This window comes from Lynx canadensis, chromosome F1, assembly GCF_007474595.2.
Source record: "Lynx canadensis isolate LIC74 chromosome F1, mLynCan4.pri.v2, whole genome shotgun sequence".
In the NCBI taxonomy this organism is placed as follows: domain Eukaryota; kingdom Metazoa; phylum Chordata; class Mammalia; order Carnivora; family Felidae; genus Lynx; species Lynx canadensis.
In genome coordinates this window covers 40847201-40872993 of record NC_044319.2, presented here as the reverse complement: position 1 = coordinate 40872993, position 25793 = coordinate 40847201, and the positions used below count along the sequence as shown (strand labels likewise).

At 39.5% G+C, this 25793-nt stretch overlaps 1 protein-coding gene across 9 annotated transcripts in view; it reads right to left on the bottom strand.

Annotated features, from left to right (window-relative positions):
• PPP1R12B (protein phosphatase 1 regulatory subunit 12B) overlaps nt 1-25793 on the bottom strand; it is a 214664-nt gene that overhangs the window by 61468 nt on the left and 127403 nt on the right. For all 9 annotated transcript variants that reach the window (XM_030301931.1, XM_030301922.1, XM_030301924.1 and 6 more), the window contains 4 exons: nt 25471-25674; nt 23415-23604; nt 23215-23327; nt 21213-21254 (listed from right to left, as the gene is read on the bottom strand). In XM_030301931.1, the coding sequence (XP_030157791.1) occupies nt 21213-21254; nt 23215-23327; nt 23415-23604; nt 25471-25674 (549 nt within the window). The remainder of the gene's footprint in view (nt 1-21212; nt 21255-23214; nt 23328-23414; nt 23605-25470; nt 25675-25793) is intronic.

Here is a 25793-nt window from a genome sequence, read left to right as displayed (position 1 = left end):
GGTATATTATTTACCGTACTGAGGAGTGACAGATTAACTACAGGATGCCCAATTAAATCTGAATTTTACATAAAGAAGAAATGTTTCTGGTATAAATGTGTGTCTCAAGTACTGCATGGGACATACACTAAAAATTAGTATTTGTAATTTGAAATTCAAATTTAACTGAGTGTCCTGTACTTTTATTTGCCAAATCTAGTAACCCTCACTGCACACAAAAATAAGGAAGTGTGGATTACTTGCAATGTGAGAAATATTTTTTGATCATGCAGGTTTTTGTGGAGTTTTCATCTATAACTTGAATGAACTATTGCTTGAGACTTCGATTAAACAAATTGCTCTGATGATTGACACTTACCTTGATGACAACCCAGGTATGGGGGTTTCTTCTCTAAATCTTAAGGATTGTTACTTTGGTTCTGTACCCATGTCTGTTGGCCCTTTTGGTAAAACTCAAATTTACATTTTAATAGTACTGGGCCAGACACAGCTATTATCATAGAAAATGTGTTAGGACTATAAAGAGTCTGGATTTCTCAAAATTTCTCCTTGGCTCTTCCATCACTACCAAAATGGGAATTTTGTTGGAAAAGAAAGGATGTATCCTACATCACAAACTTCAGAAACCAGCTGAAGGAGAAATACGTCAGAGAAAGACAAAGGTCATATGATTTCACTCATATGTAGAATCTAAGAACCAAAACAGATGAACACAGGGGAAGGGAAGGAAAAATAAGACAAAAACAGAGAGGGAGGCAAACCATAGAGACTCCCAAATACAGAGAACAAACCAAAGCTTGCTGGAGGGGAGAAGGGTGTAGGGAAGGGCGAAATGGGTGATGGGCACCCACTGGGATGAGCACTGGGTGTTATATGCAAGCGATTAATCACTAAACTCCACTCCTGAAATCATTATACTATATGTCAACTAACTTGGATTTAAATGTTTAAAAGTTAAAAAATTAAAAAGAAAAAAAAGAAACAAGCTGAAACTGGGAGTTAGCAGCCTATTCCCATTCCCTGTGGTTTTCATCTTTACTCTTCCCAGAATATTGATTTCACTCTTTTCCTTGCAGATTCTTGTCGGCTTCTCATTCCACATGATAAAACAGGGGCACCCCAAAATTCTAATTGTATATGTACAGGTACACTCACAACCAAAGCCTTCATATCATTTCCAATTCCCTAAGAATAAAAAATATCACTGTCTCAACATGGAACAGATGAACACCTCCATGTTAATAAGCTATGGTCAGGGCTGGTGTTACCCATTATATGGTTAGCTGATGGTGGTTTACTCTTGGAGAGTAGCACCTGGTTCTGTTTCCCATCTCATCTCTTAAATGTCAAGTTTTCTCTTCGCTCCTTTGCCCTTTTTTCTCTCCAGGTTTTCTCAATGAACCCATGGTTTTCCAGCATCAGCTCAATTGCTTCCAGAGAGTTCCTGAGGAGTGCCCCATTCTTCATGGACTTTTCATTACTTCTTAATTTTGTATTGAGAGGGACAGGATTCAGTATCCTTACTCTGCCATCCTGAGTCCTAGAGTAGCTTTTACTTTTTAATGTTTATTTTTGAGAGAGAGAAAGAGTATGAGTCGAGAGGGGCAGAGAGAGAGAGAGAGAGAGAGAGAGAGAGAGAGAGAGAGAGAGAGAGAATCTGAAACAGGCTCCAGACTCCGAGCCGTCAGCACAGAGCCTGACACAGGGCTCAAACTCATGAACCATGAGATCATGACTTGAGCCGAAGTCAGACGCCCAACCGACTGAGCCACCCAGGTGCCCCACTTTTACTTTTTAAATAATAGTTCAATTCTCTTAACCCCACCAGTCTGTAGTCATTAGCAAATACATCCAAGGTTCAAAATCAAAGTTGACCGTAGTAGAGGAATATTCTGATTATTTGGAAGTAGTTTGCATTGAAATAAACAACAGATACACTGAAAAATCAGAAATGGAGGGAAGTTGATTTTAAAAAGGTAAGAAACTTGGGACAGCAGCAGACATTATTGTAGACCTTGTGTATAAACTCTACCACTGTTTTCCATAAATGGAATCAGACTGAGCAAAAGAAAAGGGTGCTTTCCACAGCACTAGGCCCAGCACTGCAGCCAGCAGAGTCCTGTAATAAGCACCACCTGCACTCCTACACCTGGAAGACAGCCATCAGCACAGTGGAAAGAATGCTGGTCTGGGAATTCAGAACTGTTCTAGCTCATTCTCTGCCACTACGCTATTGTACAGCATAGGTTAAGTCTTGATCCCTTTTGGGGCCCCAGGTATTTTATCTGTAAAATAAGGGAGTTGGGCTAGAATAGCTTCCAAAGTACCTTCCAGAAATAATTTTCTGTGATCTCAACAGTTTGGTACTTTGTAAGTATGCTGAGTCCTCCATTCTTCAGTTTGCTAAGTAAATAACCTGCCAGGTACAGGAAGAAAAGCATGCATTCCTGAGATCAGTCTTCAAGAATGGAGACTCACCATCAGCAGACACGTGGCATTGTCTGATCACCACTCTGCAAAGGAACAGCCTACTGGTGCCTAGTGACGGGATGAAGTTTCCGTGTGGGTGTAGACACAATCTAAGTTTTAAATAGAGAAAAGCAAACCAACCCAGACCAAAACAGAACCCCTACACACAGTCTCAGGCACAGCAGAAGAAAACATGTCTTTTCTACAAACATGTCTGTCACTGACAGTTGAGAAGACAATAAAAATAAATCGCATACTGAGCATATCAAAGCGCAGAGAGGGACAAAAGTAAGCAGCAGGCAGCAAAGTCATAGGATGTGAGCGGTCTGACCTTGCACACTGTAAAGTCTGCACAGCCAGAAATTTCATGTGAATAGAAATGCAGGGAAGAGAATCAGGAAGGAAAGAGAAAAGTTGGAGTTCGACTGAAAAGAAGGACGAATGGATTAAGAATGTAAAAATTGGGCTAAGGTGGCAAGGAAAACTCAGTAATAAATCTCAGAGTTTCTCAGAGCGTTGACTATGGTTCCAGTGTGAATTTATATGAACTACTTAATTTCACGACATTACACTAAAGACAAGTAGATTCCAACTTGGGAGGTGTGAAGGATGGAGAAATAGCATATAACCAGCCCCGAACCCAAGCAGTCTTCAGATAACATTCTAGAGACATTTCTAAAAACAAAAACAAAACACATTCATTGAAAGGCACCTTACCATCCACACTGCTACACGTGAGGCTCAGTACATTGCATCTACAGTGCTGTTTGTGTGAACGATATTAGGGGTGGGGTGGGTGCCCAGTAGATTTCGTAACTCCACTATCCAATACTTCCACTCCATCAGAAACACGCAACCCATCACCAGCCAGGGAAAAAATGCTCTGGCAAAATTCCCACTCGGTTCAAGCAGTCTTCACTTGCAGGCAAGCCTTCACTTTCTGAAGTTTGTGTGGCCAAAGCATTTAAGTAAAAAACAAGAAGAGAAAAAGAAAAAAAAGAAACAAGTAACAGGGGAGCATTAAGGAAAGTAGAAAAAAGCCAGTCATATTTAGTCTCACCTTAGAAACACAATCACTGTTAACACTGTGGTGACTGTACCCCTGGTCTTTTTACTTGGGCCTGGGTATCCTCTATACCTCCTATTACATATATGATTGTGGATCTAGTTCATTCACTAATCTTTTATCATAAGCATTTACCCAGGCTATTACACTATCTTTGTAACTCATTTTTAAATGGTCGCCTCATACTCTCATCTGTTCCAAGGAAACACTCCGAAATGGCTAGTAGGGAACAGTAAAGCAAACTATGATTCATAGTATTCCATTGCATGGATGAATCATAGTTTACTTAACTGCTGCCAGAATACTGGACATTTAGGTTGTTTCCAATTTTTCCACTGTTACAAATAACTAAATGGACTCAATTTGTTTTGTTAAATAGTACCTAGCAAACAGCTTTCCATATAATAGGTACTCAAGTATTTATTGAGTGAATAAACGTTTATAGAGCTACATACATACAATATATCCTGTGACAAAAATCTCTGTATATAAAGCTTCCCTTGACCCTTTTTATATTTAGGACTGTTTCTTAGTGAAAGATTTCCATAAGTGGAAATTCTGTATCAGTTTGGGGCTTTTCATAGTTTGACAATTTGCTTTCTGAAAAGGAAGTATTAACTTGCATTCTCAACAGTAAAATATGAGAAGGCCCATTTCATTATACTCTCACCTGAACTGAGCATTATTTTTTTTACCTATGTTGGTTAGTAAAAAACAAAAAAACAAAAAACAAAAAAACCCCAAAACACTACTTCATTACAATACTAATTCATAGTTTTGAATACTAGTGAGGTTATATACTTCCCCTTATAGATGTTAAATAGTTGTCCATTTTGAAATAGTTTTCCAATAATCACTGCTATCTAAATCAAATTTATTCTCTGAAGCTCAGTGGTAGGTTACAGTACAAAAACATTTTTAGGAAGTAAATTCTGGAAGAACTTTCTTTAAGAAACTAACCTGAATATATAGCTGAGAACAGCTTATTCATAACCTACTTGTTATTATACTGCAATGTGCATTTATTAATGGTAAAGTTGGAAGCTAAAACTCTCAGTTCTTGACTTTTCTCTAATATTTCTTTGTTACATAACTTTGTTTTGTTTGTGATATTTTTCTGGGGTAATAACATAACTGAGGAGGGGGAAAGCTGGGAGGAAAAAGTTCCCATACTATTCTTCTGGAATTTTTCTTTTAGGAAGCCACAACTGCACTCTATCGAACTTCTTTAGCTAAGATAATCTTGAGGTGGCTTAGCAGAACTTTATCAAACTTGAATCAGGCTTTCTCTCTGACGGCACTCCGTAAACAAGTGAAACACAAAAAAAGGGAGAAACACAGTCAGAGAAAACATGGTAGGTCTGGACAACATTACCAGTAATGAGAACATGACGATGACTGACAATCACATCTCACTAGCTAATCCAATAACTAACTCCTTTCATAATTGCTAGCATAATGTGGAAAATGCTCCTCTGGGGTAGAAGAATATTTGCTTTTCATTCCTTCAAAATATGCTTGCAGGATCAGGCAAGAATGTTGATCTATCGTCTGTTCTCAACAAGGGGAAGAAGCAGAAATGTGGAATAAGGATTGTTAGGAGGAAGCCCAATTCAGAGTAAAGCATGGAACCAGAAAGTCATCACAATCTGCCAAATGATAGGATGATTAGATATGTTTGAACTCTTCAAGGCTTTATGAAGACTTTTTCTTTTCTTTTCTTTTCTTTTCTTTTCTTTTCTTTTCTTTTCTTTTCTTTTTTTTTAACAGCAAACTATTTTGGAGCTCTGCCCACAAAGCAAATGGCTACTAACCAGATGCTATTAACCCCCAGGAAATTTATCAAAATCATTATTGCAGTGGATCACAAAGAGAAGGTACCACTGCTTCAGTGCCATCCAGGCCACCAAACTGTTCGCACTAGCCAGCAAAATCTCCTTATTGCCAAATCCACTGGGTACTTCGGGGGTTCTCAGACTCTGTGTGGATTACAGAATCAAACTGGATTCTGTAGGGTAGCTATAGTTTGTCTTTCCAGCACTTTATCCCTTTCTCTTCTTTTGGTAACAGAACGCTTTCTTTCATCCTGTGGGGAACCGGTCCAAGTAGCTGACCCTCTCCTAACCCCACCCCTACAAAAAGTGGGAGCCGCTGCTACTGCTTCCTCATTATCACTACCATCACTACTGTTGTCGTTATCATTATCATTACAATCACCGTGGTAGCTAACATTTATTGAGTGCTTACCGTGTTTAGGCACTGTCGGTAAGTTTTATCCGCATTATCTCATTTAAAGAAATGACCTATGTGATAGCTACCATTATTTCTCACATGTTAGAGTTAGGGAAACTGAGGCACAGAGGAGTATGTAATTTGCCCAAGGTTATACAATAAGTCACAGAACAGGGATTTGAACTCAAATAACTTGGTTCCAGAGTTCTGGATCTTAACCACTGTGCTTCACTGCCCCTCTAACCAACTAACCTCTGGCTACAGAAATTGCTTCAGGCAAGTCTACCTGACCAAAGCCAAGTCAACTGGATATATGGACACTAGGATAGAGAAGGTATTCTTCCTCTGTGGTCTATACAACAAGGAGGCAGAGCTCTGATGACCAAGTTTTAGCCTCCTGCACTTAGCTATGCCTGACACCAACCTGGATCAATGTGCAGATATCCCAGTTACATAGCCTTTTGCTTGAGCTATATGAAATTAAGTTCTGTCATCTAGAGTCCCTGAAACTTTTCACTTCCTTTTTTGGTCGAACATATTCTTTCCTCGCTCTTTTCCTGCTCTGACCATTTCCTCTCAGATCTCTTTCATGGGACCTTTCCTCCTCGGCATATCCCTTAAGCACTGGTGTGGCCCAGGCTCTGTTCTAAACTGTCTATTCTTATTTTTTCACAGCAGTGCTCCTCCTTAGCATCCCACAGACGTTCTGATAGGTCTCCCCTGGGGATGGGCTCCTTTTGCCTTTCCTGCTTCAGAATCACTGTGATACTGACCCATGGTCATTTGAGTGCATCCCTGACAACACTGGGGAAGAAAAAAAGCTGAGAACCAACTGCTCTACAAGTTATTCTTGGAAAATATCCTCCCTTTCATAATTTAAAACTATTACCAACAGGCTGCTGCCCCTCTAAATTTTTATTTCTAGCCCCAGAACCTCCCCACACTTCAGGCCCGTGTATCGAATTGCCTATAGCATATTTAATTTCGTATGTCTGACAGGTACCTCAAAGTCAGTACATCCAAAAGCAAAAGCATCTTCATCACAAACATGTTCTTCCTCCTGAATTCTCAATCTCATTATTAGTATATTATTCATGCAGTCATCAAAACTGGAAACATGAATGTCATTAATTGGACTGTTCTACAAATCTTCATAAAGACATACCTAAATACTAGATATTCTGCTAGATCCTGGAAAGTTAACATAATGAACAAGAAACAGATGTTACTTTTAAGGATTTTTGTTTAATTGGCAAATATAATAATAGTAACAATTATCACTGTATATTACAGGTTAATTCTAGATACTGAGGAGAACCTAGTCTACTCTGAAGAGGGGGTCAAAGGAAGGGTTCCTGGAGGCCCCAGGTGGGCCATAACCTAAAACATGAATGGGTGTTAAAAAGGGAAGTGGGGAGAGGAAGAGGCAATAAAGTAGGAGGAAGAGCATTCCAGGAAATGGGAATAACGTGTGTGAAAGCTCAAAGACATGGGGGGGAGGGGGGGGCGGGTTGGCGGCAGGGAAAGACTGGTGAAGTACTATTATACTAGCAGCTATTGTTTAACAAACACTTGCTAAGGCCGGGCACTATTTAAAGTGAAATACATTGTTATGGCCGTCCTTACATTAAGCCTACAAGATAGGGATAACAATCTCATTTTTACAGCCGATTAAAGCACTTTTACAATTCGGAGAGGTTAAATTTCTTTTTTAAGACCTTACAGCTAATAAGAGATGGAAGTAGCTTTGGACCTAGGTCTTCCGGCTCCAAAGCCAATACCGTGTCTACCAATCCATGCATCTTCTCAACCACTGTAGACTCTTCTTTATATTCACTCTCCACACCAGTAAAATATCAAATCCTACGGAGTTTTCGTATTTCTTAGGTTCCTCCCATTCAAACCATACTTAGCATTAGTTACCTAGTTCATTACCTTTCATTGGGACACTAATAGGCTCTAATTGCTCTCTAGGTATAAAAAAAAAAAAGTGTGTGTGTGTGTGTGTGTGTGTGTGAGAGAGAGAGAGAGAGAGAGAGAGACAGAGACAGAGACAGAGACAGAGAGACAGAAAGTCAGATCATAACTACTTCATTTTTCCCACATGAGACCCACCAATTTATCTGTATATGCTCTCCTGGTCCAATGGAAGAAATATTCCTGTTTTTGTCTAGAGCCAGCCCTGGAATAATCTAGGGCATAATCATAGACTCTTTTCCTTTCTTTATGTTCTTTTCTGGAGAGATCTCACCCAGTCCACCATCTCTAGGTATCATCTCTAAGGCACTGACTCTCAAATATCTTTATTTCTAGCTCTATTGTCTCCCATGAACACCAGATTCCTATGTTCAACTGCCTACATGATATCTCAACTTGTATGTCTAACAGGAATACCTCCTGGCCCATTAAAATGTGAGTATTATGAGGGGCAGGAACATTGTCTACCTTATACATTTCTGTATCCCTAATGCATAATGCTTGACATATACTAGGTGATAATAACTTTGTTGACTAAATAAATGTATGCTGCTATGTAAGCAAAAGACTTCCTGAATGGAACTGGACTGTCTTAGAGGGCCTTTAATAATTTGGTTCTCTGTGGGTTAAATGTCCATTTCTGGAGGAGAGGAAGGAGTAGAGATTGGCTCTAAGTCCCTTCAGGGGGCCATAGTTAATGACTCTTTAATGATGACCTACCTGGGATATTAGTAATCCCTAAATATTATACCTCTAGGAACAGTCTTTGTCAAATTTGCCTGTTAAGAATCACCTGGGAGACTTCTATTACAATATAGATTCGTAAGCTTTTCACTCTCTACCACCACATCCCCTCCTAAATCAGAATCTCAAAGGAAGAGGCCTGAAAATCTATATTATAAACAAATGACCCCAATGATTCTTACTGACAAGTTTGAGGAAGACTACTATAGAAGCTTTACCTATTAGGTAATTATTATTGAAAATGGCTCCGCTTGCTGGATAGCGGTATCCAAACTTGCCCTTAGCTCTAAGTCAAACACCCCAGAATTATTATTATGATTATAATATAATTAATATAATATAATTATGATTATAAGTTGCTTGAATAATATGGCATTAGTTTTATTCCAGAGAGCTAGAGGTCACAAGTGACTGGAGAGACTCCTCAGACAACATATCATACATTAGGCAGACCTTTATTCTATAGAAAGGATCTTGTTTTGTTTACTTGGCACAAAATTAATTGTGCCAATCCATCACTGATTCCCATACGTGGTGTGAGTCTTTACTATGACATATCACTGTCAGCTCTCATCCTTTTTCCTTTTCAAATTTTTCCTTAAAGTTGTTCAATAACCAGAATCCACTCCAAAAATCCACTCCTCTTAACCATCATTTCAAGTAAGCCCAAGGTCAAAGCTTTGAAGATTTCTTTCACCCCTCCATAAATCTCCCCAAATTCTTCTTACATATGTACTGCAGACTGAAAGTTAACAAGGCAAGAAAACCTAATAAACTCCATAACCTACTCCTGACTAAGGAATTCAAATGACAACCAACAATTAAAATGAATGACAGGTACCCTTCCAAGAATCTGTGAGCCTTAAAGGCATGGCCATAACCTAAAAAGCAGAATTTCTCAAGTGTCAAGTGATCACATATCCCCAAACTATCATTTTAGCCAACCTCAAAGTCAGGTCTTTGGGAGGGAAGAAGGGATAGGATCAGATGAAAAAAGCAGATAGGGATATATTAGGAGAATCAACCATTTCAGACTTTCTCCACTTGTGGCGAGCAGAGCATAACATATAGTCTTGTTGAATTACCATGTTGTATACCTGAAACTAATGTAACATGGTGTGTCAACAACACTTCAATAAAAAGATTAAAAAATGTTTAGGAAAGAAAAGAGGTAATGAACTAAGATAGAACAGAGAAACTACTTTAAAATGACATAGAAGAAACTCCCTCCTTTACTCCTTCATCCAGGAATCTTTATAGCTTGTTTTCTGCAGCATGACCAAAACTGATGCTTTTCCAAGTGAGGACAACAATGTGTATCCCCCTAAATGAATGACTTCCCTGACCCCACAAAGTGTCAATAATATTAAAGAATCAGAGCAATTGGAAAAAGGCTGAATTACCAGAAAAGTGCTTAGATGAGAGCAAACTGACATTTGGAGTCATGTTTACATCAGCAAACATTTATGAATCTGTAACCAAGAGCAGAGGCTGGCAAACTGTGGCCCGGGCTGTAGGCCAAATCCAGCCCACCAACCTGCTTTTATAAATAAAGTTTTATTGGAACATAGCCATTCTATTTATTGACAGATTGTCTATTGGTTACTTTCCCACTATAATAGCAAAGTTGAGTAGTTGCAACAGACTACACAGACCACAAAGTAGATAATAATTACAATCAGGCCCTTTATTATTATTATTATTTTTTAATCAGGCCCTTTATATAAAGTGTTTACTAAGCCCTGACCTAGAGTGTTATGTACCAAAGATGAAGATTAAGCTGGCCCTGCTGTCGCTGGAGGGCCAACACATACTACTGGAGAACAGGCAAAGACATTTGCCCTCCCCATGACCTCGGAAAGGCAATGTTGACCCTCACAAGAGCCAACAAGCAGCTATACTAGTCACTTGGAGAAATGAGAAACTAAGCATTCAGTTACCACGGATAGCCCCATGTTCTACCAATTGGGTATATCACTTTTTTTTATGTTTATTTATTTTTGAGAGAGAGAGAGACAGAGCATGAGCCGGGGGAGGGGCAGAGAGAGAGGGAGACACAGAATCTGAAGCAGGCTCCAGGTTCCGAGCTGTCAGCACAGAGCTCAATGCGGGGCTTGAACCCACAAATTGTGAGATCATGACCTGTGCCGAAGTTGGACACTTAACCAACTGAGCCACCCAGGCTCCCCTTGGGTATATCACTTTTGAAAGTCCCCCAGCACCTAAGTAATTTTAGTTTGAACTACTAACTTGCCAATGTTTTTTTTTTTTTTTTAATTGGGGCATAAATGAAATGCATTATATTAGTTTCAGGTGTACAACATGATGATTAGATATTTGTATACATTGCAAAATAAATACCCCAATAAGTCCAGTTAATAATCTGTCACCATACATAGCTACAGAATTTTTTTCCTTATCATGAGAACTTTTTAAGATTTATTCTTTAGCAACTTTCAAACATGAGACACAGCATTATAAACTATAGTTTCCATGCTGTTTGTTATGTCTCCATGACTTATGCCAATGGTTTCAAAAATGTCCCTCCTTTCTTCTCAGTAGTCAATAACACTGGCATAGTTTAAGGTATAAGAGCTCAGGGTTTAAGAAAACAAAACATTTTTAAAGCATTAAAAAAGCCAAGTATTTTCAAAAGCACATACTGTTAAGTCACATCTGTGTGAACATTTAAGTATCTTGAAAAATCATATTTGGATATAAAGCCACGTTTTTTCTGTGAAAGAAATTCACGTCACTACATGGTTGCTGATTCTTGAACTTGTTTCATTGAAAACTGAGATGGTATAGAGAAAATTAAGACGGGCAGATTGTACAGATTTATCGTTACATTTTCACCCCAACTACCCTACCTTTTAGGTCCTACCAAAGTAAGACCTTTACAGGCAACATCTGTTAGTGCCTTGAGGGCAACATTCCTGCTGGGGCAAATCTAGAAACACTCCATTTGCTGAAAAAGAGCTGCAAATCCCACACTAAGCTTTTTACCTCAATCATGGGGCTAGAACTCTGACATTAGCTAAGCCTAAGCCATGGTTAAAGCTCTCTAGCCATGCTATCAACAGAGAAATGAATACTTTCATAACTAAGGTAACCCCTAGACTCCAACAGAAAGAGGAACAATTATTCCTAGAGGTTCTCTGTAATCAAAGCCATCATAGGACTGACTATTTTGATAAAAGAGTTGAACCCAAGTGCTTTGAAGACAACATTATGAGATTGTCATCCTGGTAATGATGGGGTCCCAGGAATTCTCCGGTTGGAAATGATCCTTTTCTTTTTTTTTTTTAATTTTTTTTTTTCAAATGATCCTTTTCTTAAAAATGCCATTAGTCGATCCTGAATATGTTTAAAAAAAAAAAAAAAAAAAAAAAAACAACTTCGCAAAAGCACCAACAGAAAGTTCACCAGAATGTTAAACAGTAATTTCTTCTGAGTGGTATTTTTGGGCAATTTTTCTTATTCTTTACAGCACAAAGAGTCCTCTTTCATAATAAATATTTCTAATACCTCTTCCAATCTTTACTATCCTGAAATAAAATTCATAGACATAAAACTTAGCTAAAATTGTTTTAAAAATCAAATAAACTCTGAAGAAAAACAAAAGGAATATATAATGAAATATGTATTTCAATGCATAAATTCTTGGGCCAATAACACTAGAAGTTATAATGAAGTAGTCAGAGGCTTAGACTCATCATAGGTCATCATGAAGGTAGAAGTCACATGCACATCTGTAGAATGTTTTAGAACAATGCCATTATACAAGTGGCCCTGCTGTCAGGAATGAATAAAACTAAAACTACAGTTTTTCCTCAGTTTACATGGTAGTTGAATTTTTAGATTCTCTCTGCCATAAAATGGAAGTTTACACATAAAATCAAGTTTGGTTTTGGACTTTTTCATCCATGACTGTCCAGGGAGACAGCTGAAAGTCAAGGAAGCTGCAGGACAACTGTTATATGGGACCTATTAGGACAGGTAGTATCTCTGGGCCCTGTCAACTAAATGCATCCCCCATCACTGTGACCCCTAAAAGTACCCGCACGAATATTTATAACCTCTAGAAATGCTCCTGCTTTTTTTGAGAAGCACTGCTTTATACTTTTCTATACTTCATATATTTTCTATAATGAAATATATTACTTTTATAATCATAAAAAAATTCCAGCAGAGTTTCAAGCTCATCAGTGTCCCTCCAACAAAGAGACAGAAGGTCATGGGTCACTAACACAAACTAATACCTTGAAGGCAATCAGAGGCAGAAGAAAGATTTGGAAGAAAAGTAAATGGTCAAGGGTTAACTGTACCGTCCCTTAGTAGTTGATAAACCTTCCACATCTTTGGATAAGAAGTTTGAGCAAAGCCCAAACAGATACCTTGAAGGTCAATTTATTCTATCTTAAAAAAGATTTCTGACTAGAGCAGAATTCACTGATGTAATGGGACAGTGGGTCCAAAAATTACAGGGTCCCAAAGGAATACATGTGAGCTTTGATTACTGAGATTTCCTTGGCAACAGCACGACCTAAAATTAATAGAGTCCTTAAAAGGAAGATGCCAAAAGAAACTTCGTTGGTTTATACAGCTTGGGCTAGAACAAGGCACAGTGTGACCCATATATAGAAAATCACAGCATCTGCAGTATTTTAAGAAGCTACAGTCACAAAGCAAGAGCAAATGTACAGTGAAAGGAAAGATCCTTCCAGGCTTATATGGAGTCAACCACTAGAGAAGAGTCTTCAGTGCACATTGGATAGAAGGCAGCTTCCCACACACAGAGCTGGTTGGCTGCCATGTCTCAATCTTCATCTTTTTCCTTGGGACTGCCCACTGTCATCAATTGTACAAATCCGGGACAGCTTGCTTTTCTTCATGAGAATGCTTGCCAACTCCCAGAGGCTGGCTATGACAGCGCTGTTTATAACAGCCATCGCTTATTAAATATATCCTTATAAGCATTTTTATATAACCAAATTTCTCAGACTTCTCAAAACCTTCTCATTCTGGGGACAAACTACCCTGTTCCCTTCGTCTTTTTTTTTTTTTTTTTTTTCTTATCTGGCTACAGATAAAGAGGCTAAGGGAGGAAAATCTGTATTTTCTTATCCTTTCACTTGATTAAAAAGAGACTTGCTTTCACAAGATTGTGGCTGTTATATTTATATGGTATGCTGTGAAAAATATTACTTTGCTACATAAATAACTAACCCTGATAGCTCTGACAGCTTACCTTCGGTGTCTTTAAACTTAGTCAAACTGTTGTTCCCTCTCAACAGTGCAGTCTTGTCAGGGGACATACCTTACCATATTAGGTAATCAAGCCCCGAGAGAGGAGAAGCAAAACAGTCCTAGGATTTTACCTAAAAGGAGAATGGCAAAGATACTGCCCAGTGGCGGAGAGCAGACAGAAAATCACTGGATGCCCTCCAGCAGATTAAGGGGCTTCACGAGATTAAGTAACAAGATTAAAAAAAAATACTGCTTGAGAGAGGAAAGAGGATCCAGCAAATAGCCAGAAGCAAAGTTGTAAAAAATTAGAGCTTACAGGCAAAGGGGCTATTATTTACCCAAAGAAAGGGGGGGGGGGGAGAGCGGGGTAAAGATCTATGAAACTAGAATTGTTGGAAATCCCTGCAGAAAAAGATAAACAGGAGGGCAACTGAGGCATAGAAATGAAAGCCTGCTTGACTAACAGAAATATGCAGGACTTGATTTGATCAGGGGCTCAGTTTCTAGCAGAAATGGAAACATTTAGTTCTTGTTTCTTCCCTTTCTCCTCATCACTTGTTCCCCCTACTTCAGCAACCCCTCTTAAGATTTATTTATCAAAATTCATCAGGTACATTTATAAAAACATATACTGGAGTTATATAGGAGCCTGGGCTACTTCTCTGACTCTCCAAATAATTAATTCTTTGTGGATAAATTAATAAATAACTTCAAAATCACATGATTCTAAGGTCAATGGATGTATTCCAAAAGCCTTACTCTGATGCAGATTGAACCTGCAGATTTGGAAAACAGTATGAATGAATTTCGATCGTCTCTATTTAAGTGTATTTATTCATGTTCACTTTATGACTTTAGGAGGTAGCTACCATGACTATCCCTACTTTACAGATGAGGAAACTGAAGTATACAGCAGTTAAGCAACTTATCCAAAGTAGTTCAGTGGCCCAAGGAGTCTACCTAGCTCCTGGGTCTGCACTCTTACCCACTATGCTATATTGCTTGTCGTAACAGTATATCACATGAGATATAGAACAGATAGAAAGATTCCCCTGAAGGTAGTACAACTGCCATGGACTAGGAACCCAGCGATGTGATCCTGGCAAGTTACTTAATCTCTCTGGACCTCAGCTGTTATCTTTAAAATGAGATGTTTAACTAGTTACCTAGAAGTTTAAGACTCTTTCAGTTCTAAAATTCAGTCTATAATTGCCATTGTAGACATTACAGAGCTAACTCAGAGTTTAGCATCTGGTAACACTCAGAAATAAGTTTTCAAAGAAACCCTCTTATTCGTAAGTGAAATGGAAGTGCTAGTTATTCAAAGATATAATAAAGCTGAGGAAAATCAGGCAAAGCAAAGGGGACCAAAAGCTGAGTGAACTTAAAAGATCACCTGCAAAGATGGTTAATCAATAGAATTCTTCTGATTAAACAAAAAAGCCCTAGTCATATTCCCAGAGCTAACTACTAAGATTCATCAGTTCTTCCCCTTTGTGGTTCTTCCCCTTCTCACATTTGAGTTTGGGAGTGTCCCAGGACTCTGTCTTTGGATTTCTTCTCCGTCTGCTTTTATTCTCTTGTGATCTCATTCCATCTCCTGGTTTTAAATACAATCTATACATTTATTGACATTCAGTTCATATGTCCAGTCTGGACCACTCATCTGAACTCCAGACTCCTACTGCTAAGTCTTCTCTTGACATTTCCATGTGGATGTCAATCAGACATTAAATTTAACACTCCTAAAACCCAAACCACATGTCTGCTCTCCCCCCACCAAATCCATTCCTTCCACAGTCATCTCTATTTCAGTGAACGAAAACTCCATTCTTTCAGTTGCCTTAGCTAAAAGTTTTGGTGTCCACCTTGATCATTACCCCTGCCATTTTTTTTCACCTTATATCCAATCCAGCAGCAAATTTCATTGGTTCCAATTTCAAACTATATGCTAAATATGAAAACTTCTCAGCAGCTTTACTACCCATTCTCACTTTGGTCTAAATCACCATAAGTTTTTCCCTGGATGATTTGTAATAGCCTCCTAACTAATGTTCCTGCTTCCACCCGGATCCATTTAGAGTATATCCTCCAAATAGTAGGCAGAGGAACTCCTTCAAATATTAAGTATAATCATGTCACTCTTCTGCTCAAGACTCTACAGGGGCTACCCACTCATTCTGATCAAAAGCCAGAGCCTTTCCAATGACTTATCAGTCTCTGCCTTTGGGCCCTTCTGCTCATTCTGCTCTACCACACTGGTCTTTTCACCTGTCCTCAAGCACGTCAGCTGTGCTTCTGCCTCAGAATCTTTGCAAGTGCTGTTCCCCCTGTCTAAACTCTCTATTCCCATATGTCCACATGGCACCCCATCTTACTTCCTTTCATTCTAGGCTCAGATGATGCTTTCTCAGCAAGGTCTATCCTGACCACCCTACTTATAATGTCAACTTCCTATCCCACTCAGGCACTTCTGATTCCTTCCTATCCTACTCTACATGGGTTTTCCAAAAACACTCATCACCTTTTCACACACTATTTACTTCACACGCTTACTTATTTTATTTATTGTCCATCTCTTCCACTAGAATGTAAACTCCTTAAGAGCAGGGCTTTTTGTTCATTGTTGCATCTCCAGTATCTGGAAAATTGCCTGACTATAATAGGTACCTTAATGTACTTGTTCAGCAAGTAAATGAGAGGAAGGTTATAGAGGAGAAGGCAGGACAGAATGGGAAATGCATTTAGTCACTTTTGGTAGTAGAGACATTCCTGGCGCCAAGTGGCTCCAAAGGCAAGTTTTATTTTCTATTAAAGCTTAGTTCAAAACCAAGTTTTGGCAGCAAATTTCTATACGCTTCTATCTTTTATTTCATTTGGAAATCTTACATTTAATGGCTTACTTCCTTTGGTACACTTTATCAACACATCTCTCCACTAGCATGCCACAGCCTTCCAAGGCACATACCTTAATATCCATGAATTAGTAATCCTTAACAATATCTCCTTTACCAATGCATTTTGAGGGGTGATGAGCAATCCAGATCTACTATTCCACCTGGACTGGGAAAACTAACATTGCTAGTTTTGAGGGTGAGGTTTCAGTGATTCTGTTCAGCTGACTTGCCTAAAAGCAACAGGGCTGGAGCATAGGGATGCTGAGGGAGGCATCTTGTACGGAAATTCTTACTTCATGAAAGATAAAAGTACCTATCTATTGTCAAGGACAACAGAGGACACTGATATTCTACCCACTGACTGCAATCTTGATACTCAGAGTAGGCTTTTTAGTCATCCTTCAAGGAGAAATTCCTTCACTTAAGGAAGTGAGATACTTCTAGCAAGTCATTTGGAACATATAATCTGTTGAGTAAAAAAACCAAATGGATAAATAGGGAATGCAGAAGGATGTAAGCCCCAATTTCAAGTCTGTTTCACTAAAATCAAATAAAAGGTTCCCTGATGCAGGGGTACAGGGTGTTCAACCAACAGAGTCTTCATGTCCCTGAATACTTCTTAACTTCTTTGGGTCTCAGTGTTCTTAACTATAACACGAGGTCCCTAACTGAAGTTATCTCAAAATTCCCAAAAGCTGGGAGGCAAGTAACTTACTACACAAGCAGTGTTCTTTCAAAATCCCTTTTAAAACAAAAGAAGCTGTCTACTGTTCAGCTTCTTTAGGGCACCATTCTGTTCATCAGCATCTTTTCTGTTGACCACTTGTGCCCTCTAGTGATAAATATATTATACAACAGAATTGGCTTGGCAAACAGTCTGCTCCAGAGGAGTAAATGGGGGGAAAACAGCAAGAATGCAGTAGATAAACTCAGTGTTAAGCAAAAGAAAGGCAGGCCAAAGAGGTAGGTAAAAAAAGATGGAAAGAGCCAAATGGCCATCACTTTCTGCAGTGTGCCAACGACTGTGCCTTCCAGAACAAACATTCAGTGCAATTACCTCTAGTAAAGAATACAAACACAGTCCTGAATATGTAATTTTTTTCACGTATCACTGGACTACCCTTCTTCCTCACATTAAGATCTAGATACAGTTTCTTTTTTCACTTAGCGAGATAATGGATATATTAAGACTTCTGGGAAATATCTACTACATACCTATGTGAATAATTAACAGATGTGCTTTAAACACACATGTCAAGGAGGTGCTAAGACATTATATATTCATTGCCAGTCTCACCTGTCCATGGATTTTCCAATGGAAATGGGTTTCTGACTAAAACTATGTAGTATGCTGGGCTTAAGCAAATCCCCAGCCTTCTAAGTATCATTCCTTGGTGTCCCCACCATAAAAATGCACGACGGTCTTTCTCTTAACACATAATTGATAACAAATATCAGGGCCCTTCCTGGCAATAAATCTTATCTGTGTATAAGTGCTGGTTACATTTTTCTAGCATGGGTGCACAAAAAGAAATGTATTTCAACAATACCAACTGGGATTCAGGTTAAACAATAGAAAGGTCTTCTTAACCATGCTGTTGTTACTGATACATGGGTGAGAGGTCAAAGAATCTTCTTCTGAAATCTTTAAAAGGAGGAAACAAAATCTGTACTTAATTCTAACCTGACTGGAACACAAGATAGGGATAATAACTAGTAAAGTTTCCTTTCTACTCCTAAAATGAAATATGACTGTATGTTTCATATGAAATGCAAGGACAGGCAATACTAATCCATGGTGATAGGAATCAGAAGAGTGGTTGCTCTTGGGACAGGGAAGGGAGCATGAGGGAACTTTTCAAGGTGATGGAAAAGTTCTATATCTTAATTCGAGTGGTCTTTACATTGGTGTATACAACTGTCAAAACTCATCAAATAGTACACTTAAGTCTGTGCAGTTTATTGATTGTGAATTATACTCAAATAATATACATTCGAGATATATATTATATATGCCAGTCTTGGGAAGAAAAGGAAGAGGAAGGGGAAGAAGGGACAATGGGAGAAGGAAAGAGGGGAGAAGAAGAGGTGAGAGAGGGAGAGGAAGGAAGAGGAGGAAGGAAGGAAGGGAAGAGGAAGAGACAATATCATATATATATATGTATATAATATATACATTATCATATATGTGTGTGTGTATATATATAATATATAATATATATATATGCCATAGTCTTGGGAAGAATTACCTTTAAAGAAAAACCTTTAAAAATAATAGATTCTGCCATACTTCAGGAATAGGCTAAGAAAGAGAAGGGTGCTGTCATGACCTCAATAGCATATATAGTTTCACTGAACCAGAAACCAAGAAAAGAAGGAACCGCCCTGCCTTCTCAGCAGTATCCATGCTGATTAGCTAACAGTGCCATTTCAACAGAATGCCCCCTCCTTTGGCTGGCTCAATTCCACTGCCTGATGGAAAGACACGGAAGATGGGGAGAAAGAATGGTCCTAAGATATTACTGATCGCCTTGAAGTAGAATTGCAGCAATTTACACTGGGCCATGGCCAGGCCTATTGCTCTGTGGATCCATATGATGATAATGGCATCATGCCTGCTAGTGTTAGAAGAGAGTACTTGGGAGAAGAACAGTTAAGTGTGTTTTTTTTTTTTTTTTTCTTCTTCAGTTAAGTAATGTTAAAGTTGTAACCCAATCTAACAGAAGCCAGACAAGACTAGGGCTGGGCTGGTTGTGCTCACCTGGGCTGGCCTACCTCCCCTCACACAGTCTGCAGCCCGAGGAGATGGTGGGGCCCAGATGGGTGTTTCATTGAAATAAACTTGAGTCATCAATCAAGCAAATGTATGCCTTTTAAAGGATTCCTCACCCTGCGCTGACTTGTCACCAGTCTTTCCTTCTACGTGGCTGGTGGGGATGCAGGTGGGCCTGTACCAACTCTGGCTTGCCGGCATACATTCAAAGTGACCATTCTAGAGATAACAGACTATTTATTCTTCTCTAAGGATTCACATTGGAGTTGGCTTGACACATGGTAGACACTAGTAGATGCCTCAAGCAACTGGATGAGTGAAATGTTTCTCAGTCCGACAAATGACTTTCACATCAAACCTCAGTAGTCTCTGCGATTCCTCACCAATCAGAAAATCCTTTCTAGAATTTTCAGTCAACTGTCCTAAAATGAACTTCTCTGGGAAGCACTGCATCAAGAACATCTTAGCTTTCCTTACCTGGTGCCCTATGTTAGGATTTTCCCATGCCAAGTGCTTTGGAAAGGTGGAGACACAGATTTTCACTGACAAAAGACATTGTGTCACAACAAAAGCCGTCCTTGTTGGTATTCCCTTTATGGATTTAAATGGCCTCTGTAACCCTCAAGGGATTACAGTTCATTGCAGTGCTCTATAATCTATTATGCAGATCCTCTCTTTAGGTATCTTATAATTCCCCAAAGCAACTTTCCTACATCCACTCTGGGTCTCCAAAAGCCTTTCCCAGCCCCCCTTGAAGAACTGAAGAATTACTGTTATTTGTGCATGCAAATAACACACACACATACACACACACACACACACACACACACTCACACATCCTGCTCCAACAGAACCTCTTTTGTGCTATTTCCACCTGACACAGCTCATCTTTGTGAAGTCACCTAGCTTCAACCAAGAGTAGGCAATTCCCACCTGTGTCACCATTAGTCACCTGGGCATTGCTTTTTGGAAGGCCACTACTGACTGTTTTGGATCTTGACTAAAATATAGGCAGGTCAATGGCATAATATAGTATTTTTATCTCTTCTGCTAAGAATGAGTTAGTTGTCAATTTTCAGGATGGGTTATCAAATACATTCTGAGAACATACTTTCAACTAACTGTAGGGTACGAGAAGGCCATCTTTTTACATAATTTCCAATAAAAATGTACATATAGTCTCAATTCATTTAGTCAAAACCACATTCCTTCCTGAACAACAGTACTAATAAGGGAACCACTAACTTTCTGTCATGTTTGAGTGGCTTTCAGGAACCTGGAGTTTCAAGAAAGCTGGGCCCGGGCTACGCACCACAGAGAAAAGTTGGATGCTAGGCTGGAGTTGTAGAAGATCCAAGGGTTTAATCTTATTTCAAAGTCAAATATAAGTAGCTTTTGGATTGTGTAATGTTTGCATTCTTCACATTTATGTTCCTTTCTATATATAAGTGTAGATCCATAAGAGAAATAGTATAACTCTTCAATTTTCTTCCAAAGATTTCCAAGTACTTTCTATAATCCAATAACATATTCACAGGAGAGAAAAAAGACAGATCCTACAACTGTGTGAGAAATCAGCAGAAGGCATAGAGAAACGCAGGAAACTTGCTCAAGAGCATGGGCATTGTTACAGCAACTGAGACAATACCACCAACCAACACCCGCCACATCTCTCAGAGCGATGTCTACCTCCAAACTCTCCCTCAATGCAAATCTGCATAGGGCCTGCTCTTTTCTATTAAAAGTGTATGCACATGAGAAAGGCTGAACCAAAAGGGACAGGCCTCACTGACTTGCCACTTACCAGTGCTGCTTTTACTTCTTCAGACACGTCAGTTTCATCTTCCTAAAAAGGAAGGAGGGAGAAAAACAAGAGGACCATGGTCACAGACATCCTTGAAAGCAACAAGGTCAGCTCCCATCAATTATGCATCTTGGCATTTCAAACATAGGCAATGAGAACTGACTGCCAAGTGATGCTCTGTTACTGCTGCTTTTAACAGCCGCCAAAGGCAGACAGCTTAGGAATATTGCCTGTCATTAAAAACGTCAAATAAGCCATAGCTGGAAAAGGGGGGTCATTAAGAAAGACAGACTTTATTTCATCTCTGTCAATAGTTATCTGTTTGGTCCTATAAAAATGAGATACTTTTCGGGGTGCCTCGGTGGCTCAGTTGGTTAAGCGTGCGACTCTTGATTTCAGCTCAGGTCTTGATCTCGTGGTCATGAGATCGAGCCTTGTGTCAGGCTCTGCGCTGACAGCACACAGCCTGTTTGATTCTCTTTCGCCTTCTCTCTCTCAAAATAAATAAAAAATAAATTTGAAAAGCTTTTTTTTAAAAAAAAAAGAGATACTTTTACCTAAAAAATAGTTTCTAACAGATGACTATATACCGTCTCATTTCTTGTCTCACTGAATGGTTCATCTAACTTTCAAATGATCATTGGTATTCAGGGACCTCCTGATTATTGGTCACTTGAATTTTTAAAATGCCAATAACAGGGGTGCCTGGGTGGCTCACCTGGTTGATTTGCGCTCAGGTCATGATCTCACACTTCATGAGATCTAGCCTTGAGACAGGCTCTGCACTGACAGCATGGAGCCTGCTTGGAATTCTCTCTCTCTCTTTCTGCCCTCCCCACTACCACCCTGCTTGCACACGCGTGATCTCTCTCTCTCTCTCTCTCCCAAAACAAATAAACAAACATTTTTAAAAATGCCAATAACAAAGCTGAGTGAGAAGGGTATAGAAGAGGGGTTCCTGGGTGGCTCAGTTGGTTAAACATCCAACTCTTGGTTTCGGCTCAGGTCATATCTCACGGTTCCTGGGTTTGAGCCCCACCTCAGGCTCCATGCTGACAGCATGAGGCCTGCTTGGGATTCTTTCTCCCTCTCTCTCTGTCCCCCCTTGTTCACTCTCTCTCTCTCTCTCGCTCTCAAAATAAATTTTGTTTATTTATTTACTTTGAGAGACAGAGAGCGAGCAGGAGAGGGGTAGAGAGAGAGGGAGAGAGAGCATCCCAAGCAGGCTCCACACTGTCAGCACAGAGCCCAACATGGGGCTCAAGCTCATGACCCATGAGATGATGACCTGAGCCGACAGCAAGAGTCAGATGCTTAACTGCCTGAGCCACCCAGGTGCTCCTCAAAATTTTTTTAATAACTTCTCTTAAATAAATAAACTTAAAAAAAAGAGAGAAGGGTATAGAACAAGAGGGCGAATTAAAGTACTGAATGTGTGTTTGCAGTTAGTAAGCACTGGTACATTTGTCTTTATTTTAAAGCCAAAGTTAATCTAGTTCATATTGTTTCTTTTCTCCTCCAAAAGAGTAAAATTGAGTCAGATGAACTTGTGTTACAAACAGATTTTAAGCTCCCTGAAATTCTTGTAATGCTCCTAAAGTATTTTGTTAGAGTCTCTGCTCATATGTGATATTAAGATATTGTTGTCTACCTGCATGACTTTTGGGCAATATTAGGGAGAACGGCTGATATTTGACAAGCTTATTCCCTTGTTATATTTGCTTACATGGTTGTTGTTGATTCTCAGTTTTTTTCATTCTTCACCAATTATTTACTGAGTGCCTACTATGTGCCTGGTACTACTGTTCTAGGCAGTGGGCATGCAGCCAAGAATACACCAAACGAGTCCCACACTAGGTGAGTCTTCTCTTTCCTCAGTAATGTGTCTTGATAATCTGCAAGATTTATGGGACCACATGAGGGTCTCTCTTTTTTAAAGTCAACATAAAGGACAACAGCCACGGGTGATGTGATATGTCCCAGCATGGACCAATCCACTCACATCCTTTGTCCAGAAATTGATGCCTGTGCCTCTTCGTCGTTCCTTGGGCCTCCTCCTCTCACGGATGGACAGTCTATTAGAGGACTGATCATCCACATCTGCATCTTCACTCTCTGGCCAGAGATAAAACAAAGTGTGATCTTAGGAATCTGGGGCAGGCACACTAGCAAGGAGCCTGCATATTCTGAAGCTCCACATACCATTTTTGTCCATTTCTTTTGCAACTGCAGTGTTTGTGGTGGTCTCTGAACTCTCAGAGTCAGGGACTGAAGATCTGCTTGTCCGTAGCAAATGGGAACTGGTGTAGAGAGTGGGTCTTGATGCAGAAGGAGACACTGGTGTTGTGGGTTTGTCTGGCTGAGCTGAATACCTCAGGCGACGATAGACAGGCTGGAAATAATCCACAGGGTGAGATGTTAGAGGTCAAGTCCAACCAAATGATAAGGAGAGCAGGCTTCTTAAAGAAGGGCTTGTTTTCTATACCAAGATGCTTACTAATAGTAGATGCTCAATAAATAGCCACTGAGCTGAACTACAGTTAGTTAGCCAGAAAGGAAACAGCTTCTGGATTCCTATTCTGATAATACCATCATGTTGATAGCAGCCCAGCCAGGAAAATTTTTCCTAAATCGACCAAAGGGCACGAGGTAACACTAATCTTGTTAATAAAAATTCCTTTGATTTTGGAATGAAAATAAGAAGAATGGTGGCCTTTTCAAGATGGAGCACTGAAAGGCAAGGTTTTAGTAGAAAAATTAGAAGTTCAGGAATATGAAGAAACAATACAGTTACCTGAGAACAGAGACCAAATCTAAGCATTCTGCAAATTTTTGAATATTCTACCGAACTGCCATAATAGGCTTACTGAAACTTAAAAAAATTCCCATTTTTCCCTTTGAACCTTTTTTCCCAACGAAAAAGACAGAGTCTGATAATAAGCCTTAACTTGGTTTATTACAGATGCACAGACAATTATTGCTACATGTAGAGATTGTATACTTTTTTGTTTATAAAGACAGAAGCAATAAAATACAGTAAGCTTTGGAATCCGACAGAACTTGGTTCAAATTCTAGCTTCAGCACTTACTAGCTGTGTGGCCTTGAATAAGTTACTTAACTTCTCTGAGCCTCAGGTTCCTCATATGTAAAAGAGGGATAATATCTTCCTTAGAGAGGGCTGTGAGGATTATATGAGATCATGTACGTTAGGTGCTTAGAACAGTAGCTAGTAATAAGTACTCAATAAACAAATAAACAGTAGCAGATAAAAAAAAAAACAGAAAAAAACCAAAATAACCTTAGTTAGTTGATACAGCTTAGCCATTCAGCAATGGACCAAGGGGATTCCTTTCTCCTCTAACTATGGTAATGGTAAAATTTAACATCCCAATTGAGACACTTCTCAGAGTGAAGATGAATGGTATCGCTAATTACAGAGATAACAGGTGTAATATGAACCATCCGAGGTAAACCGGGAGGAGTTACGGTCACCCTAAACATAACCCTATTTGAGAAAGGGAACAGAAGTTAACATGTCTACCTCAATAGTGACATCTTGTGGCATGGGACTGAGTGGTGCTTTGTAAAATCAGGTTTGTAGGAGTCTAGAGAACAACATAATCATGGCTGAGAGAGCACTCTGGAGCCTGACTGGCTATGTTCAAGTTCTTGTTTAACCGCTTCTCATCCGTGTGAAACACTGGGCAAGTTAGTTAACCTCTTTGTGACTCAATTTCCTCATATTTAAAGTGAGGGCTCAGAGGGCTGTTTGAGGATTAGATGAATTAATACATATGAAGGAGCTGAAATAATGCCCAGGATACAGTAAACACTCAATAAATCCTCACATTTCTATTTGTATTTTTATTATATTGTAACCTCTCTTTTTAGGATAGAAAGACGTCACTAGTTTAAGAATTAGTTAGCTAAACTTACTGAGGTAATCATTTCACTATAAATATCAAACCATCATGTTGTGCACCTAAAACTAATAAAATGTTATGTGTCAGCATTTCAATGAAACCGGATAAAAAATAAGCATTAGTTAACTCCAAGAGGAAACAAGTGATCACTTAAGGACTGATAGCTTGAGTTCTTTCAGTCACACGAGTTGCCAACTAGAGACAGACATTATCAGTGTCTTCTAGGAGTTGTCCACGATAAAGCAGCACAGCGCTTGACTGATCAGTGAGGAAGGGATTCCCCACGTTAATGTCCCTGCTTTTAGCACAGTACATGCCCGCAAAAGTGACTTACCTCCTCATCCAGACTCCCGCCCCAGGGTTGACGGCTCTCGCCAGCTTCCTTTGCCGGGACTGCTGAGGGCTCATGCTTCTCTGTGCTTCCCTCAAGCCCTTCAGTGCCCGCAGGCTTCTGGCTAGGCTGCTCCTGAGCTTGCCGTTCTGCCCTCGACCGGCTGAATGTCCTTTCTGCTTCTTGAAGGTCCGTGAGTGTCACGCCCTGGGAAAACGGCACAAGGTCAGGGAAGTTTCACTCTAACCAAGGAATAACTCTTAATAAATGAGCAGGGAAACCGCCTTAAAGATCTGGTAGTACCAAAGTCTAGTATCAAAGCTCCC